We start from the raw sequence: 18,727 nt of genomic DNA, 5'->3' as shown, positions 1-18,727 counted from the left end.
TGAATTGCATGTAAGAAGTGGATTGTGAAGAAGTTTTGGGGTTTGCTCTTAGAATTCCCTAGCAGAAACAGCAAATCTCTTCGACAGAAATACCCCTCTTTGCCTGTTGTATCCCTTTGCATGGAAAATAGGTGTGCAGTGTAGGGGAGCTGGGTGTGTGTGCTCCTGTAGCAGCCAGGCTCTTGCTGTGTGTAGGCAGAAGGGTGTGCGTTGTGCTTCGTTTCCAGCCTTGCCATCTGCAGATCTTTACACAGTTGACTTGCCCACGGACACAACCTTCATGTGGGTGCTCCCACTCCTAATGCGTGAGCTTCCGTTGGCTGACCCAGCAAAGCTGGGTTCTGGGCTGTAGGCGAGACCTCCTTGGGAATGGCAGACAGCTGAGGAAGGCAAAGCTGAGTTTCAGCTTAGGGAATTGCTGGGAGAAAAGGCAGGAGATGCCCAAGCTTGGAAGAAGTTTTATGCTACAACTTACAGATGTTGACAGGGATGCCTCCTTCTGCACAGAGCCTGTAGAGGGAAGGTTGCACTTGGTTATGTGTGTTCACATGCAGAGCCCTGTGAGCCTCAAACGTTTGCAGGCAGCAGGACAAGCCTCTGTTTGCACCAGTGGAGGTGTGGTGGGACTGATGGGAAGAGCTGATCTGTGAGGTGGATTTACCACAGGGCAGCTCTGAAAAGCACTGCCCAGTTGGTTTTCCCATGCTGGCACATGGATCTGAAGGGTCTTGTGTTGGTATGTGCCACCCACCTGCTCTCCTCACCCTCCAGCAGCTTTCTGTAGGTTGTGATCTCGATGTCCAGGGCCAGCTTGATGTTCATCAACTCCTGGAACTCCCACAGCTGCCGGGCCAGGTCCTGCTTCGCCTTCTGCAGAGCCGCCTGCAGCTTGGTGAGTTTGCTCTTTGCATCCTTGATGGAGGTTTCCTTGTGCTGCTCAGCATCAGCCACGGCCATTTCCAGTTTGCAGCACTACAAAGATGTGGTCAGCCTTAAATGTCTTCTGGTATTTGTAAATGTGACATGTTTGGAACAACAACTCAGCATTACTCTGCCCTGATGGTTCCAGCAGACCTGCTGGTACTCACCTGCTCCTTGGCACTCCTGACTTCTCCACTCAGTTTCTTGACCACCCGTGTCAGCTCGGCCGCCTCTCTTTTCTTCTCTTGCAGACTATCAGCATTTCTGCCTGCAGTAACTCGCAGCTCCTCAAACTGCAAAAGCCCCAAAGATGTGGGTTGTGCATTCCCAAAAGCATGTGCTTTGAGTTAAATCAGAGCAACTCTGGGTTTTCAGAGGAAAGATGCACCCACACCCTCCTCCTGGCTGCTTTTCTCACCTTGCCTTTACACCAGGCTTCAGTTTCTGCCCTGCTCCTGCAGGCAGTGTCCTCATAGTGAGCCTTGACGTTGGCAACAACACCATCCAGGTCAGGATCCCGGCTGTTGTCCATCTGCACAACCACTGCCGTGTCTGAGATGTGGGCCTGCAGCTGGTGGCTCTCCTGGAGGTGACAATGAGATGCTGGCACTGCTGTGGTCCCATCCAACCCCATTCGTATTCTTGCTCCCTGCTTTTCAGTGACCACACGGCTGGATTCTTGCTCCCCGTTCACCATAAGGGCTGACCATTGCCCCACATTACCCATTCTTCCCCTGTCCTTCAGGATAGACCTCCCAGATCTGCCTGAGAATCGCAGAGCTGAAGCAACGGGGAGCTGCTTACCTCCTCATAGAGCAACCTGAGGAAGTCAAACTCTCCTTCCATCCTTCCCACCTTGGCCCCCAGCTCTGCTTTGCTTAAGAAAAAGCAGTCCACGTCCTGAAGTGGCAGTGGGGAGAGAAGAAGGAAGCTGATTAGTGAAAGCTGATTAGTGAGAGCCGACTCAGGGCTGCCCTTGGGGTGGGGGACTGGGTGCAGGTAGCGTGGCTGCACGCCAGCTCCCACTTGCACAACTACTGCTGGTCTGAGTTCAAGCACACCTGAGCACCAGCTCCTGCTGGTACTTGTTCTGTGCAATGCTTTGGGGGAAAGAAATCACTGCCTGCATGCACCCCAAAGACCTGGACACAACAAGAGGGTTCAAACAGCCTTTGCTCACCTTCTTCAGGGCAATGAACTCCTTCTCAGTGCAGCTCCGTTGGCTGCATTCATCCTCATACCTGCGTGGGAAAATGGGAGACTTCAAGCTCAGCACAATTACATCTTTCTTTGGGATTCTGCAGGCTTACTTCAAGAAATGGAACCCCTCCTATTTTTTTCCCCCCCTTTTCCCCAGATGATATTTGGGGATGTTTTGTTCTGTTTCATAGCCCATGGGAAAGCACGCTTGCTTTCACAGAGGTTTTGGTGTTCTTACACATTTGCAGCAGAACTGTTCTGATTTGGCTTCTGCTCCAGAGAACAGAGGAACACTTGAAATTGCTGCAAGTGTTAATTCCTCGAGTTAGGAAAGAATGAGAGAATCTAGAAGAGATGCTATTTGGTCCACTGTAAACTGTGACATGGTTTTGTGATCCTGTTCTCTGGGGACAATTTATTATATCCAAATGTTCTCACTTACATTTTCTTGTTGGTTTCCACAGCCTCTTGGGCCGCTTTCAGGCACGTTTCTAACTGGGCTCTGTTGCACCCCAGCGCTTCCAGCTGCTTCTTCAAGTTCCCGATGCAAGCCTCCAACATGGGCACGATGGTGTTCCTGCAATGTTTCTGACCCTGCAGAAAGTTCCACTTGGTCTCCAGCACCTCGTTCTGCTGCTCCAGTAATCGCACCTGAATCCCAGAGAGCAAAATAGGAAATAAGATGAGGGTTAAGTGGTTGTGTGAGGTGATGTCCACGCAACAGCCATAAAATGCAGCTCTTGGTACACCTGAATGCAGTGTTTCCTACTCTACTGTTCTTTTGTGCATATGGTTTTTGTGGGTAAGCCTTGTGGAAATCAAACTCATAACACTTCTAGAAAAGAACACCTTGGTGCTCAACTGACATTCTAAAGTTATCCTCAGTGTCTAAAACAGAGCTGTATAACCCAGATTCCTCGCCCTTTCTGTGCTAGACCTCCCTGGGCCTGGAGCTGGGGAGGGTTTCTTTGCTCACCTTTTCAATGAAAGAAGCAAATTTGTTGTTGAGGGTCTTGATCTGCTCCTTTTCTTGGTACTTCACGGTCTGCACATTGGGGTCGAGCTCCAGTTGGAGTGGTTGTAGCAGTTTCTCATTGACAGTGATGGGTACAATGGTGCACAGCCCGGAGGATCCACCAACCCTGTAACCAAAGCCAGCACCTCTGCAGCCAAATCCAGCTCCAGCAGCACCAAAACCATATCCACATCTTGTAGGAGGACACCTTCCTACAGCTATTCTGGGCCTGGAAGATGCTACACCGCTGAGGCTCCTGGTGCTGAAGGAACCCAACCCACGTTGGCGACACAAGAGTCTACCAAAGCTTTGCCCATTCCTGGGAAGAGCAAGAGAGGATGAGCTGAAATTGCCAATGCGAGCAACGTTGGTGCCATAGGAGCAGGACATGGCTGCTGGTGAGGAGGGCTGGGTGCAGGTGGTGTGCTGGGCCCCAGTGCAGTTCCCTCTGCCTCCAATGCAGCACCTTCTTCCTTTTATTTGTGGAAAACGGGGCGAGGCTGCATGAAACTTCCACAAGATGTTTACGATGCAGAGTAGGAGCTGCTTAGCATATGTGGTGCTCACCAATGGAGAAAGCAGATTTGCCCCATAACGCAATGGAGGACTGCTGTTAAGTCAGTGGGGTCATATTGAAGTCTTGTGTAATCACAGTGAAAATCATGGCTTGTGCTGGTGCTCCTTGTTTTCAGGAATGTAAAAGATTTTGCCTTGTTATGGGTTGGATAAAGATGTCAAGTTCTCACTCATCAAAGTGCTTCCCTTGCTTTACATTTTGCTGCTACATCAGCTTGTGAGTAAGCGCTCTGAGGGAGAATGTGGCTGGATATTAGGAATTATTTCTTCTCTGGAAGAGCGGTGATGCATTGGCGCAGGCTGCCCAGGGTGGTGGGGGGGTCAGCATCCCTGGAGGGGTTCAAGAACCATGGAGATGTGGCACTTGGGGACATGGTCAGTGGGCATGGTGGTGTGGGTTGGGGTTGAGCTGGGAGGTCTTGGAGGTCTTTTCCAACCTGAATGAGTCCACGACACAACCAGATGTTCAATAAATAGCATCAGTACTAAAAGTGAATTCATTGAGAGCTAGCAAATGAAGCCTTGTGTGCAGGTTAGCGATAGATGACAGCTTCGTGTTGGCTTTGCCTATGGAAAGGCAACATCTTTGAAGGCAAATGTCATTGGGACCAGGTCTATTTGTCAAGGGTTTTTGTCTGTATATTACTGGTGAGAGTGTTTTCCATCGTAACATTTTGTGGGGTATCAGTTGAAACACAGATGTGCATTTGGAACATGGTGGCTCTTGTGGGTGTTCCAAATTGGCCAAATTCTCAGAAAAAAAAACGCTGTCTCCTTGTCCCTCAGCTCTAAGGCTCCTTCATTGCCTGGGGCTCACTCCTTTGCCTCCCACGTTGGGTGAGTGCCCTCACTGAGGCATCGGGGCTCCATTCCTCCCACCTTTGATATTCACATGTGTGTGTCCACGGCTTGGAGAAATGGGAACGGCATTGGAGCCCGCGTCGCTGTGTGGGAGGGCAGCATGCTTTCTAGGGGCAGGGTGGAAGTTCCAAGCTAATGGCTGGGTTTTGTTTACTGCATTTTTCCCCTTCCTTGTTCAGTGGTTGATTGCAAGCCCAAATTAGTAGCCTCACTGGACTCCTCGGCTCCAGGGCCCTCAAAGACTTTCCAGGGATGGTGCATGAGAGGATGGAGCAAATTTGGTGATTCCACAGTGTCCTTCATCCTCCTGTGCCAGGTCACCTTGTTCCAGTTTGGGCTCTGGCTGCATTTCATGGCTCAGTGAGTGCATCTCTTCCTCCCACATCCTCTAAATGCCATTTTTTCCTTCATTTTGCGAAACACTTTCTCATGTTATTGAGGCAAGTAACACTGAGTGCGACTGTACAGCACTTTTGGACAGAAATTTGAGGGGAAGGGTTGTAAGGGGTGGGTGGCCATGCAGTGTTCCTATCCCAAAAGGAGAGGGGTCCCTGAATGAATCTTCTGATCCTCTGGTTCAATGGGGCAAAGCAGCAGAGCATGATGGTGGACTCCAAGAAAACCCACTGAGATGTTTTGAGCTAGCTCAGTTAAACCAAATAGTGCCAATTGTCTTGAGCAGGATTGGAGTAGTATGCTTGGGTGAGTGGTGAAAATGGAAGAAGTGTGTGTGGGGGGTGAGACATGCAGTGACCCCCCCCCTTTTTTTTTTTTTTTTTTTTAGTATTTTGATCTGCAGGAGGCTGTAGAGGATGCACCTTGGATATTGGAGCTCTTTCCTACTCACAGCACCGTGCAGTGGTACAAGCAGCATCTGGAGTGATGGTGCTCTTGTCCCCGGTGCCTCCTGTGGTTACACTTACAGAGGTGGTGGCTGTAAAAGGAGCTGATGGGCTTGGGTGCATTGCTGATTCCCCCATGTAAACCTCCTGCAGGCTGGACCAGCATCCACGGAGCGTTTTGCTCTCTACTTTGGATTATCGGCAAGTGCAAGTGCAGCTGATGTGTGTTTCATCAGCCCGTGGATGTCCCTGTTCATTGCAGGGGAGTTGGGCTGGATGGCCTTTAAAGGTCCCTTCCAGCTCAAATGGTTCTGTGATTCTATGATCAAAACGACCTTAATTGCTCCCTTTCTCTCGTGGAGGAGTTGGAAATCCACAGCCTGGGAATTACCACTGGCACATTACTGAACTTGAGTCATCCTTCCCTGGGCTTTGGTGTTTTCATGTTCTCCAGTTGCCTCTGAATCACCCAATTCACCTCCGTAATTTTGGGTTTTTGTGTTACGCAAGCTATGTTTGCCAGCAGCTTCTCTCAGTTCCTCATACTCTGGAGAGAGAAAACGCAAGGAAAATAAATACCAGATGTCAGTGATGAGAACTGCTGTGGGTGCTGGGGTTGCAGCCCCCAGTCTCAAGCTATAAGGCTGAGATCTTTAACACTGGTGTCACAGCTGACTCATTTACACCATAGCAGCTATGTGTTAGCAGAGAATGTCCCAAACAACACATGGCTGGGACAACAGACCTTTAAAGAGCATCTTCAGCCCAACTTGGGAAATCGGAAGAAGCAAAAGTAGGGCATAAATCCTTCTGTGAATGTCCCTTGTTGTTGTAAGACTCTGTCAGCCCAGCTTCTTTTAGCAGTGTCCAGAAGCTTTGGACATCCAAAAGCTTTGGATGACAGCAGTGCTGCCACCCATCTCCAGGCTTTGTCTTCATACATTATTTGAAAATTCCTACAGATTTGCCCACAGTGGGTGCCTGGATCCGAGTGATTCCCTGGGAGCAGCAGCAAGGTGAGCAATTGTCCATTTCTATTGCAGAAACAGATTCCTTAGGATCTTGCCCATGCAATGCAACAGTAGTGCCTTTGAAATGTGGAGGACTGGTCTGATGTATGCACGGAACACAAAAAATCTTCCTGACCTTAAGTGATGGGCTGTAAGAGCTGAACTCTGTGGGCCTCCCCAAGAGGCATGAGTTGGAGGAAGAGTAAAGTCGTTATTCTGCTTATGGGCTCCTCTGGAGGCTGACTATGGGTGAGGGACTCCACCTCAGCTTCCAGCTCAGCTTTGCTCATGGAGACACTATCCGTGTCCCCAAGCACATCAGAAGGGTTTATGCAATGAAGGAGCATTCTGCTTAATGCCACATACAATGGGATTACAGCTCCCAGCGCTGCTCCTTTCAAGGACATGAGTTTTACTGTGTTATTAAATGGATTTCCTCTCTCATCCTCTTAGGCACGAGAGGAACACTGCTGGGCAGAGCAGAGAAGGGTTTGACCAGCTGAGGTACACAAATGTCCCAAAGGGCCACATTGAGCTGCAAACAACTGACCGAAGGTGGGATTCAACTCTTTTAATTAAATCTTCCCTAAAGTTGGCCTGCAGGTCCCTCTAGAGTCTCTGGAGAGCGAGATGCATTCTCACTGCTGTCTCTCCAGCAATTTTCACTGCTGTTCCTATCAAACAGCAAAGAAACGTTTGAGTAGGTCTGAAATGCCCTCAGTTCTTGGAGCAGAACACACTCCTTTCCTGCACACCTTTCCTCTCCTTGCCTGTGAGGAGAAGAGAAAACATAATTCTGCTCCTCTTTATTCAACCTAGGCAAGAATTTGATCTCTTCCTCTTGCCTCATCTCCAAATGCCCAACCCCAGCATGGACACAGCTGCCAACACAAATCATACAGATGGACATCACTGGTGGCGTTGCATCTTGTGCAACTCTGCCGCCTTAAAATGAACCAGATCCATTCCAGCTCTAGCTTTGGAGCTTTTGTTTTCAAACGAAATTCCTTTTTCTTGTATTTATCAGTCTTTCACGATACCTTGCATATTGCTCAGTTCTGTTGCCAGCTTGGCTCTTTCCTTTCCCAGAACATCCTGCCTCTTCCAGTTGGCAATAGAAGTTCCCAACGTTAGCTCAGCGTTGCTGTTGTAACACTTCTGCTCCCACAGAAATCCCCATGTGGTCTCCAGCCCCTTGTTGCGCTGCTCCAACAGTGGGACCTGAAATTCAAAGTGTAAAGCTTTGTTACCAGTGATACAGAAGGGGACAGTTACAGTCCCAGAAGTGGCAAACTGAGAGATGAAATCAGTATTGTTCAGGATAGTAGTGGGTGAATGCAGAAAGCAGACAGCCGAAATCTGTCAAGTGACATCTCCTCGTGAGAAGGCTGTTCTGAAAAATGTCTCTGCTGTTATATGAAAAGCCCTAAGTCACTCATAACTGAGATGGGATAAAGCAGGGGTAATTCTGCTTCAGGTTAGGATTCAAAGGATGTAAAAAAATGAGGCTTAAAGAACCAACTTGTCTGCAGGTAGCAAAACTGGTTCCATCTCCATCCTGAGCTTCTTGGGGCTTGATGGGGAGCTTGAGCTTGATGGGGATCTGGGCAATGGATGTGCAGACCCCCTGGGGTCCATTGACCCCATAACCAAAGCCAGTGCTTCCATAGCTGAACCCCGTGCCAGAGGAGCCATGGCCATATCTCTGCATTGCCACCCAGGCTCATGCTGCTGACACACCTCAGTCCTGGGCACCCTCTGCCACCAGCTCCATGGCACAAGAATCAGGGGAGGATCTCCTCCTGCTCCTGAGGATCCCAGCAGAGCAGGAGCTGAAACTCCTCCTGCTTTAGGTGGGGTTGGCAAAGCCATCATGGCTGCCTTGAAGGGGAGCGAAGGTGGAGGGAGGAGTAGGCAATGCACGAAAGATGGCCTTGCTGGAAACTCCGGAATGAGGAGCAGAGCTTTCACCCTCTTTTCTCCCCCCAAAATGGGCTTTTGCTGCACAACCATCCCCAAATGGTCATTTTAAACCACATTCATGAGCTTGGGGTATCTGGTAATATCCCACTCTTCTCCTTTGCTGAAGAGCAATTTGAGCTGCCTTTAAGCACATATCTGTCACTGGGTTCTGGGCTGTTTCTAATTTGAATGGAGGGAATCCTTGGCCCCATAACAATTGCATTTGCAAACCTCCCTTTTTTATAGTGACCATGAAAGAGAGAAGCAGAACCAATCATTTGATGTTTGCAGGGCACCGGGCTGTAGAAAGAAGCATTGTTTAATGTGTACAAATAGAAGAATCCAAACTGAACTCTTTTTTGCCTCTCTCCCTCTTCCATACAAAGGCTGGGGGGAGCTAAGGACAATGGCACTGAACCAGGGTTGATTTCCTTGTGTTTTTAACCCTGCTGATGTTACTGCCTCCAATTTGACTGGTGGGGTTGGGCTTACAGCCAGGATTCACCCCCATTCATCTTCCTGCAAACGGAGGATTTGGGGCTTCCTGCTGAAGCTAATGGAGAAAGAGATGTATCCTGTCCTAAAATGTCTTCACCTGTCCTGCTGCTGAAGGTGACAGAGGTGTCAGACCATGATCTCCCTCCCCAGAAGGGCAGAGCAGAGGGTGCTGAGTTGCTCCTTACTCTCCTCTCTTGTTTTTCTGGTTCCACACCAACTATTTAAGCTCCTTACTTACTAAAATCCATTACGCAGTACATCCCCCGGGGGTATGGTAGCAGACTCTGAGGCTTGACAGAAGTTTTTCCAAAGTGCATGGAGTGGATGAGAAGAGCAGCTCCTCCTAAAGAGTTAATGAGCTGAGCTGAAACCTTCAGAGACTTTCCATGGGGTGGAAATTACCTCCTGGCTTCCAGCAGTGCTGGAACCCAACCATCAGGAGCAAGGGGTGCTATTATTTTAGAGAGAGAAAGGAGCACTGAAGTTCGCTCTTAAAATTAATCCTTGTTTTTTTGGCAAATTTTCTCTCCTGGAAAGGAACCCACATCAGTAAGAAGTGGTCAGTGTGCTCCTAGTTTAAAAAAAAAAAAAGCAGTAGAAATAATAATAATAATAATAAAAAGGCAGATGTCATACAGAGTGCTGCTATTTTTACAGCAGCTGAAGAATGCAGGGCCAGGTTAGTCCTTGCTGAGGTCTCACAGTTCTGGGTTGCCTTGCATATTAAACTCTTCTAGAAAGAAGACAGAATGGAGAAAATAGTGGATGGGGTTCTTTCCTTCTGTTGTGTGTTGTTGTTTACATGATCTTGACGTGTTTGCCTTGTGCATGGTCTGCACTATCCCGTGTGGCCTTCAGCATCAGTGATGGCTCATTGGTAGAGAAGTTTGGATAGGAGGAGCAGTGTTCAGTTGCAAAGAAATCTGGAGAAATAGTGTGTTCCTTATCCAGCCCTACTTACTAATGTCCTGACCTCTTTATCAGGGATTCAGAAGTGAGTGTCTGACATGGAGAGCAGTCCTGATCCCACTCTACAGATAATGACAACTATGCCAGGATGGATGAATGAAATGAGCCTCCCCTTGCTAATGAAGGAGGCAAATCTGCTGGTGAGGACTTTGATCTGATCCTTCTTCTCCCAGCACACTCACTGCACTGGGGCTGATCTGCAAGTTAATACTGACCAGGAGGTTTGGGTTGACCACAATCCCTTGAATACCTGCGGGGCCACATCTTCCAAACCCAAATCCTCCATCACTCACACTATGGTTGCACCCTGACCTGGCAGCACAGTGCCCTCTGCTCCTGGAAATCCTCTTGCTTGCTTCCCCTTGGGCTGGGCAGGCTCCTGCTGCCAAATCCACTGCAGATCCATCCCACACTTCCCCCATTGCTGTGGGACACGGAGATGGAGCTGAAGATGCTTTGAGCAATGGGCACAGTGCGGAAATGACACCAAACCCCTCAGTGGTCCTGACCTTGGCTGGCTGACTTCAGTGTGGCTGCAGAGGGATGAGATGGCAGAGGGACAATGATCTCCAGGTTTGGCTCTGAAGTGATCCCTGCCTTAAATCCTTCTGTGTTCTGGGCTTGTGCAAAGGACTGGGTGGTGAAATCATGGAACCATTAAGGCTGGAAAAGGCCAATAAGATCATCAAGCCATAAGATCATCAAGTCATAAGATCAAAAGCCATCGGCACTATGCCCACTGACCCATGTAGCTCAGCGCCGCACCTGGCCACATTTCCAGCCCATTAATCACCCAACTCTCTGGTGTACCATGTTGGCAACCTCCAGGCTCATAAAACTACCCAAACTTTCCAGCCTGTATTTTTCAGGGTGCTGATGTCTGCTGGGAAAATATGTATCTGTACCTCTGATTGTTCCCTTTAGGCTTGCTTTTAGCTTGGTGTCACTGCCTGTTTAGTTCAAAGCAGATGGAACTGAAGCTGCCACTAGGGGATTGGTAAAGATGTTGAAAACACCAATTTGATGGCTTTGCTAAGAGAAACCCGGCTTTGCTCCCAGGAGTAACATGTGGTCAAGGCAAGGGGCAGCTGGAGGTGATGGTTTGATCCTCTACTTTGCAAGCATGACTTCTTGTGATGAAGGGGATAGTGTGGGAGGCACTTCTGCCCTTCTGCTTGCTACAGGAGAAGCCTGGGTGCTTTGCTTGGCCATAATGCTGGATGCTGAGGTATCTACATTTAAAAAGCATGCTGGCTGTAGAAATGCAGCTATCAGGTGCCTTTTTGCTGCTGGATAGCGTTTGCATGGCCTCCAGCAAGCCGAATTCTGTTCTGTGAGTGTCAGTGAAATCATGTCCAGAGATGCCAAAGATGGAATGGCAGGCGTTAGAGAATGGGCCATTTCCTTGTGGTAGAGCACTGTTGTGCTCACATCTGGAGGATTAATGAGAAACTGGGTTTTCTATCACTTTCTCTTGGCCAGGAGTTGATCAGTGAGTCATGTTTGCCTCCAGCACTTTGCTTACCCAGCATAGCTGGGTCACGCTGGACATGGCTCTTCCCTAAAAGGTTGTTTGGGGCTTTTGAGTTTTTGCAGTTTCTAATTATGGTGGTACCAATGACAGCATTTTATTGCAGGATAAAATCCCTGCAGCTATTGCATGTACAGAACACAAGGGCTGAACTTCTTGGGAAAACTGAATTATGTCCCTGCATGAGTCATCACATAAAAACCCGAAAAATTACAGGGTTTTGGGGGTGATCAAGCTGGCATGACACTGGTGAGATGCCACAACAGAAATTAGGATAGAGGGATGACATAAATTAGGATAGAGGAATGTTTTCTCTGGTGTATGGAGGCAAGAGCTAGAAATTTCCCTTTCCCTTGGAGGCTGATGCCAAAAAATCTTGCTGCACAAATGGGAATGGGGCATCCCCAGTCCTTGTTCCCTGCTGAATGTAAGTGACTGCCATGGAAGGAGAGATCACAACTGTTATGTGTGTGACTTGTGTTCACCGTCTGCTAAAGAGATGATAGTGCCACCATGGCTGTGTAAAGTCATTGAAATTAAAAGGAGAATGCAACAGAATGAATTTCATATGCCTTTTATTAGACAAACACTGGGAGGTGAGGCTTTCGGAGCATGTAAGAACAAACAGGAGCAAGGCATTTGCATAAATAAGGGCAGACAACTTGGAATTCCAAACCTTTTGCAAGTAATGGGGTGAGGACTGCACACAACATGAGGGACAGAGTGGCACGCGGCTGCTGGACTTCAGTAGCATCTCTTGGTCGAAGAGCTGCTGATGTACTGCATGCTGGAGCTGCTTCCACCAACCACACATGACCCAGCTGTGCCTTGTCCACTCCCAGAGCTGAAGCCCATTCCTCCAGCACAGAGCCCAGCTCCAGCCCCACTGCTGCCTCTGAAGCTCTGGCAGCTCCCACTTCCGTATCCCGACCCTACAGCAGTTCTGGTCACAGCTGCAAGAAAAGAACACACTCGTCAGAGGCACCCACAAACAGTTGGACAGAGCAGCTGGCAGAGAGATGGAAAAGTCACAAAACTGTCTTTGGAAAGTACTTACAGATATTCACTGCACCAGCACCTTCTCCAGAGAGCCTGGAATTGAGCAAAAGAAGACATTTAAAGCATTTAAGGGGAGACCATGAACAAGATGTGCTTGAAAAGCCAACAGAACATATGTAAAATATTGCTGGGGGAAGATGCAGATCTTGCAACTGCACAGCTTGATTTCACCCACCTGCACTCCTCGCCCTCCAGCAGCTTCCTGTAGGTTGCAATCTCAATGTCCAGGGCCAGCTTGACGTTCATCAGCTCCTGGTACTCGCGCAGCTGCCGGGCCAGGTCTGCCTTTGCTTGCTGCAGGGCTGCCTCCAGCTCAGCCAGTTTGTCCCTGGCATCCTTCAGGGCCAGCTCCCCACGCTGCTCAGCATCTGCGATGGCTGTCTGCAAGCTGGCACACTGGGAAGGAAAAACAGTGGCTTAATTCCCCATCTGGAGCATAGAGCAGTTTGTTTCACGCTACAGTCAGGATGCGTGGCCATAGGTGCAGAAAGCTTTGAATTAATTAATTCTCAATCCAGCACAACACTGAGGTGCATTTATAGTTATTTGCTGGACTTGATTGAGTCTTTGCATTAGAACTGTACCTGTTTCTTCACGCTGTCAATCTCAGCCCGCAGCCGCTGGACGTGGCGGTTGAGCTCAGAGATCTCCTGCTTGGTGCTGCGGAGGTCGTCCCCGTGCCTGCCTGCGGTAGCCTGCAGCTCTTCATACTGCCAGGGAGAGGAGCAGAGGTCAGGGCAGAATCCAGCATTGTAGAGGTTAAAGCAGCATGTGAGTATCATATCATAGAATCATGGGATGTTTGGGTTGGAAGGGTCCTTCAAGGTCATGGAACCATGGGATGTTTGGGTTGGAAGGGACCTTCAAGATCATGGAACCATAGGATGATTGGATTGGACAGGATGGTCCTAAAAGATCATAGAACCATAAGACATTTGGGTTGGAAGAGTCCATCAAGGTCATCAAACCATAGGATGGTTGAGTTGGAGGGGTCCTAAAAGATCACAGAACCATTGAATGGTTGGGTTGGAAGACTCCTTGAAGATCATATAGAGCCATGTAATCATAGCATGGCTTGGGTTGGACCCCATGGCTCTAAGGACCCACCCAAACCCCACACCTGCCCTGGGCTGCTCCCTCCCCTCCATCAGACCAGGGCCCCATCCATGGACTTGAGCACCTCCAGTCATGGGGCACCCACACATCTCAGGGCAGCAGTGCTAGGGTCTCACCATCTTTTGAGTAAAGAATTTCCTTCCCACTTTCCCCCTTTTATCTTAAACCTCACTTTCCCCCTTTTATCTTAAACCCAATTTCCCTTGTCCTGTCACTATCAGATAAAGTAGTATTTCAGCTCGGAGGTGTGTGTCTCTTTTCAATCCCAAACCAGCACTTAGAGCTTTATGGGTTTGTTAAATCTAAAGGCATCCTCTGCTGTAGAAGTCCCAGTAGAACCTACTGTTGGAGAGCTGGGGGAGGCAGCATGGTTTACCCTTTGCAGAACCCATCCTGGGCACTCACCCTGGACTGGTACCAGGACTCAGCCTCCTCCCGGCTGCGCTTGGCAATGTCCTCATACTGCGCCTTCACCTCAGCAATGATGCTGTCCATGTCCAGCCTGCGGTTGTTGTCCATGGTCAGGATGACGGACGTGTCAGAGATCTGGCTCTGCAGCTGAGACAGCTCCTGCCAAAGCAGTGGGGGTTGTGTGAGTCACTACAGGGCACATCTCTTGTTCCAGGCCCCAATGGAGGACAGAGCTGTGTTTACAAAGTGATTTTTCTTCCATGAATCTTCTAGGAAGGGCTACTACAGCAGGCGAGATGGAATAAGTGTGGAGGTACGTAGTACAACAGAGTGGAAAATAATCCATCCTGAGCTACAGAGGTGGGAAAAGGAAGCAAAGGTGTTAGAAAATGGGCAGGACATGAAGGTCCTGGGAAGGTGCTTACAGCTTCATAGAGGGCTCTGAGGAAGTCTATCTCCTCCAGGAGGGCATCTCGCCTAGCTTGCAGCTCTGTCTTGGTCATATAGGTAGAATCCACCTCCTAGGGGAAGAAGCACAGCACAGGAATGGAGCTGTTTCCAGAGGAGAAGCTGCAGTGTTTCTTGCAGCAGCTCAGCAGCAGCGGGAGGTGCAGCATGCATGCACCCACCTTCTTCAGAATCACAAACTCATTCTCGGCAGCTGTGCGCTTGTTGATCTCCTCTTCATATCTGTGGGATGGACATGGAGGGTTGTTATGGGCTTATGCAGAAATTTTGTGTTTGTAGGACCTGGCTCAACATTCTTTAGAGGAACAGCTTGGTACTTTGGTCTCCTAGCCCTATAGCTTTCTGCCTCTGAGTTTCTGCCATGGGGCTGTATGCGTCACGTATGCAAACTTAACCCTGGGCATTTATATCAGAAAAATAAGAATAATTTTAAAAGGCCTTTCTTCCTTGTTGGACTGCACAGGTGCAATGGAGCCCTGCCCAGCCTACTCACCAAGCAGACCCCAAACAAAGACTTACTTGCTCTTGAAGTCCTCAGCCAGACTCTGCACCTTGCTCAGCTCCCCACCCAGGTTCTCCTTGTCAGCCAGCAAGTTGCTCAGCTGCCTCCTGAGGTTGTTGATGTAAGCCTCAAAGAGGGGCTCAACGTTGTTTCTGACTGTTTTGTGCCCCTGTTCTTGCAGAAGGGCCCACTTGGTCTCCAGGACTTTGTTTTCTTGCTCAAGGAACCGGACCTGGAATGAGAAAGCAGCTACTTCAGAAGTAGCTTGACTTTAGGATGGTTTTCCCTATCTCTGCTTCCCTACATCCCAAAGCACCAGAGGGGAAACCCTCTACTGCTCTCATTATGTGGGATGAAAGAATGGTCTCAAACCAAACAATCCTCGGGTTTTATTCCCTGGCTGCTGCTGATAGAAATGGCTTTGCATCAAAAGCAGCACGGCTAATACAACTTGCCCTTCTTTGTGCTTCTCCACTAAAGAATCAGCATGGCACAGCCCAGAAATCTCATGACTCACCTTGTCGATGAAGGAGGCAAATTTGTTGTTGAGGGTTTGGATCTGTTCCTTCTCTTCCTTACGGATGCTCTGGATGCTGGGGTCGATCGCCAGGTTGAGGGGTTTCAGAAGGCTCTGATTGATGGAGACCTCCTGGATGCCTCCAGTGGGGACAGCGGGGAATCCAGGGCCACCCATGCCCCCACCAAACCCAAAAGCACCACCAAACCCACAGGAGATCCCAGTGCCAGCACCAAACCCTGCAGGTCCATAGAATCCACTGCCCCTTCCAGCCATAGAGATCCTCTTGCATCCACCAACGCTGTAGAGGCTTCTGCTCCCAAAACCTCCTCCAAATCCTCCATACCCCACAGCAGTGCCGCAGCTTCCACCTTGAGCCGTGGAGCGCGAGACAAACCCGGTGCTACAGGCACTTGGGATGAAGGCAGACGCAGCACTGAAGCCAGTCCGGCCCTGGTTCCTCACAGTGCACTGACGAGACATCGCAGCCAACAGGAGAGATTGGAGGAGCAAAGCAGTGAGGATGAGGAGGAGTGCAGCGAGATGAGGTTGTGCTCCCTGGCCTGGGGTTGGCCCTTTTATCCCCTTACGAGCTGGGGGTGGGTTTGGTGTGCTGCTCACCAGACTGATTAACCAGGCTCGGCACGCCTCGCCGCGATGCCAATCACCCGCAAAGTTGCAGCTGTTGCATTTTTTGGGACAGTCATGGTCTGGCTGTTGAAATATCTGTAAAAACACCAAAGGCTGCTCACAGCCACCCCTTCCCCACTCCTGCCCGCGTTGGGCAAGCGCTCGCTCATCTCTATTTCATGGGTGAATCAGTCCCTCCCTTGCGTCAAAGCGCATTTTTTCATTTTGCAGCTCTCTGCGAAGGGTGGGAAATCTCTGATTGTGGATCTGTGTTTTCCTGCTGCTGAGATTCTGAGTAAAGCCATCAGCATCAGCACCTCGGGTCTCAACTTGTTGGGTATTCTGGGCTTTTCTTCTCATGCCTGAATGTGGCATTTAACTTGAGATGATAGGAGAAAGGAAGAAAGAGGTGGTGAACAAAGCCAACGTGTCAGTGGGCACTGATGGAAATCTTGGACCATCAGCTTTGGAAAACCATGTGGAGAATGGCAGGACATGCAAGTTGCTTAGTGAACAATACTTTCAGACCTTTTCTTTCTGTGAAATGAATTTGCAAATCATGCTGATTCAGACTGACAACAAATGATGAAATATTACAGCGTGAGCTGGGAGGGAGCTCCTGCCGGCAGTGATGGCACAGCCTGAGCTGGTGATTCTGTACAGCTTCACCTCACAGATGCTGAGCCTAACTGATGAGTGACCGTGCCCTTACCCAGCCTGTTCCCAGGCTCTCCTCCCCACATCTCTTCTCTTCCCCTTTCGATAACTCTTAGTCACCAGGAAATTCAGTGCCGGGGATCTGCTTTTGTGGCATTGTTCTCAGCCAACTCCCTCACTCCAATTTGTCAGAGTTCCCAGGAAATGCCAATCATGCACTTTTTAAACGATCCACGCTGTCCTCTGTGCCCTGCACTGTAGCACTGTGTGCGTGGAAACCTGTTCTGGAGATGCTGCAAGGCCACTCGTGGTGTCTGCTCTTTGTGCCCAGCAATTTCCAGGGCCGGAAATAAGTCAAGTGCTTTTGGCCAGAATGTCCCCGGGGATGATTTGCAGATGCTCATCATCTCTGTTTTTCAGCCATACTCTTCCCTTCTTTTCTTCTCCCATTTCCCCTTTTTCTCCCGTTTCTTCTTATTTTTTTCCCCTTTTCCTCTTATTTTTCCCCATTCTCTCTTTCTTTTTCTATCACTTCCCCTTCTTTTTTCTGCCTTTTCCCTTTCTTCTTCCCTCTTCTCTCCTTCTTTCTCCCTTCCTTTCCCCTTCTTTTTTCCTCTTTTTCCTCTCCTTTCTCTCCTTTTCCTCTTCTTTTTCCTCCTTTTCATCTCCTCTCTCTTCTCCTTCTTCCCCCCCCCCCCCTTCCCCTCCTTTCCCCTGCTTTTTCCCTTCTCTTTTCCCCCTTCCTCTCCTCCCCTTTGACCCCTTCTATTCTCTCCTTGCTTTCCTACTATTTCCATCACACACCCTGCAAGGAAGATAAAGTAACTGTCCTGGCAGTGTTTTGTCACCTGTGAGCTACAGTGTGCAGCAGATTTCAAGGCAGCTCATCCCTCAAAGAAGAGCTTCAGTACCCAATCCTAAGGCACTGGTCTCGACTCTCTGCAGAACTCCACCACAGGCAGCACTCAGTGATGGGTGTTTGGAGTCACAGTTTCCTCCACACATTGCAAATTCGAGTCTCTGGGCTGTGCCAGTGTTAATTGAGGGCTGTCCTGCTCTACATCTGTATTTGTGCATGGAGAGCAGACCGTGCTCTGCAGCAGGACAGCTGCATGTTGTGTGATGAGAAACTTTGCTTAATTCTTGCTATCTTGATAAAAAGCAATGCCTGGGGAGAAGGAATTCTGACCTCAGCCTTTCCCATGCTCGTTGAAGAGCTTTGTAATCTCAGTGCTATGACCCAGGTGTGATGCAACCGCTGCTGTGCCCGTGGCTACGTGCACTGCTGTGTCCTGGTGGCTGGGAGTTGCAACCCACAGCACTGGCTGGGATGCTGGATGGGGGATCCCAGGAGCCCTCAGCAGGGAGAGATGGAGGAGGAGGAGAACAGAGATGCAGCAGAGCTGCAACCCTGTTGGCAACTCACTGCAGGGGAGGTTCCCTGTGGGATGTGGAGAGGAGCAGAAAGAGTTCAGAGCATCCCAGAAAAGCATGGGAAACTGCTGATTTTGAAGAAAAACCTAAATATATTCAGGGCCACTCAGGGGCCTTTTCTCCTCTATGAACCCAACTCTTTGAGTATTTTCCCAAGAGTGTGGCTATACCCATTTCCTGACCTTATGTACAAAGGCAACAGGGACGTTTTTGAAAATCCTGTATCTTTCCCACTTGTCTTCCAGCAACTGTCACTACTTCGGAGCTTTCAGCTTGATAATGCTCTGCTTTCACTTCTCAATTAATTTCTCCTGATTAGTCACAGAACCACATCTAAAACTGCTGCACCTCCCCTGATTCTCCTCCACCTCCTCAAAATCAGATCTTGTCTCCAATGCATTCTAGGAACGAGAAGAAACAGTGGATGTTGGAGACTTGCTATTTCTGACAGGTTGTTGGATAACTTTTTATAGCTGTTGGATGGGAGACAGCTCCCTTCAACACAGCACGTGGATGTGTGTGGATGGGCCTCTCCACCTCTTACAGTC

At 49.3% G+C, this 18,727-nt stretch overlaps 2 protein-coding genes across 2 annotated transcripts; both read right to left on the bottom strand.

Moving 5' to 3' along the window:
- Positions 1-246: 246 nt before the first annotated feature.
- On the bottom strand, positions 247-3,729 carry LOC306956543 (keratin, type II cytoskeletal cochleal-like; the record flags this gene model as incomplete). The annotated part of the gene is made up of 10 exons (XM_079547824.1): positions 247-395; positions 476-510; positions 752-972; positions 1,089-1,214; positions 1,340-1,504; positions 1,726-1,821; positions 2,102-2,162; positions 2,564-2,772; positions 3,098-3,263; positions 3,704-3,729. The coding sequence occupies 10 exons, from the start codon at positions 3,727-3,729 to the stop codon at positions 247-249; spliced, it is 1,254 nt and encodes a 417-aa protein (XP_079403950.1).
- An 8,400-nt stretch (positions 3,730-12,129) lies between these two features.
- LOC306956476 (keratin, type II cytoskeletal 75-like) lies at positions 12,130-15,941 on the bottom strand (the record flags this gene model as incomplete). The annotated part of the gene is made up of 9 exons (XM_079547749.1): positions 12,130-12,338; positions 12,443-12,477; positions 12,620-12,840; positions 13,029-13,154; positions 13,966-14,130; positions 14,397-14,492; positions 14,601-14,661; positions 14,959-15,173; positions 15,459-15,941. The coding sequence occupies 9 exons, from the start codon at positions 15,939-15,941 to the stop codon at positions 12,130-12,132; spliced, it is 1,611 nt and encodes a 536-aa protein (XP_079403875.1).
- Between the last annotated feature and the right edge of the window lie 2,786 nt (positions 15,942-18,727).

This window comes from Tetrao urogallus (assembly GCF_951394365.1).
Source record: "Tetrao urogallus genome assembly, chromosome: 31".
In the NCBI taxonomy this organism is placed as follows: Eukaryota; Metazoa; Chordata; class Aves; order Galliformes; family Phasianidae; genus Tetrao; species Tetrao urogallus.
Note: the sequence above shows the minus strand (reverse complement) of the source record. Positions and strands in the feature narration are given on the sequence as shown.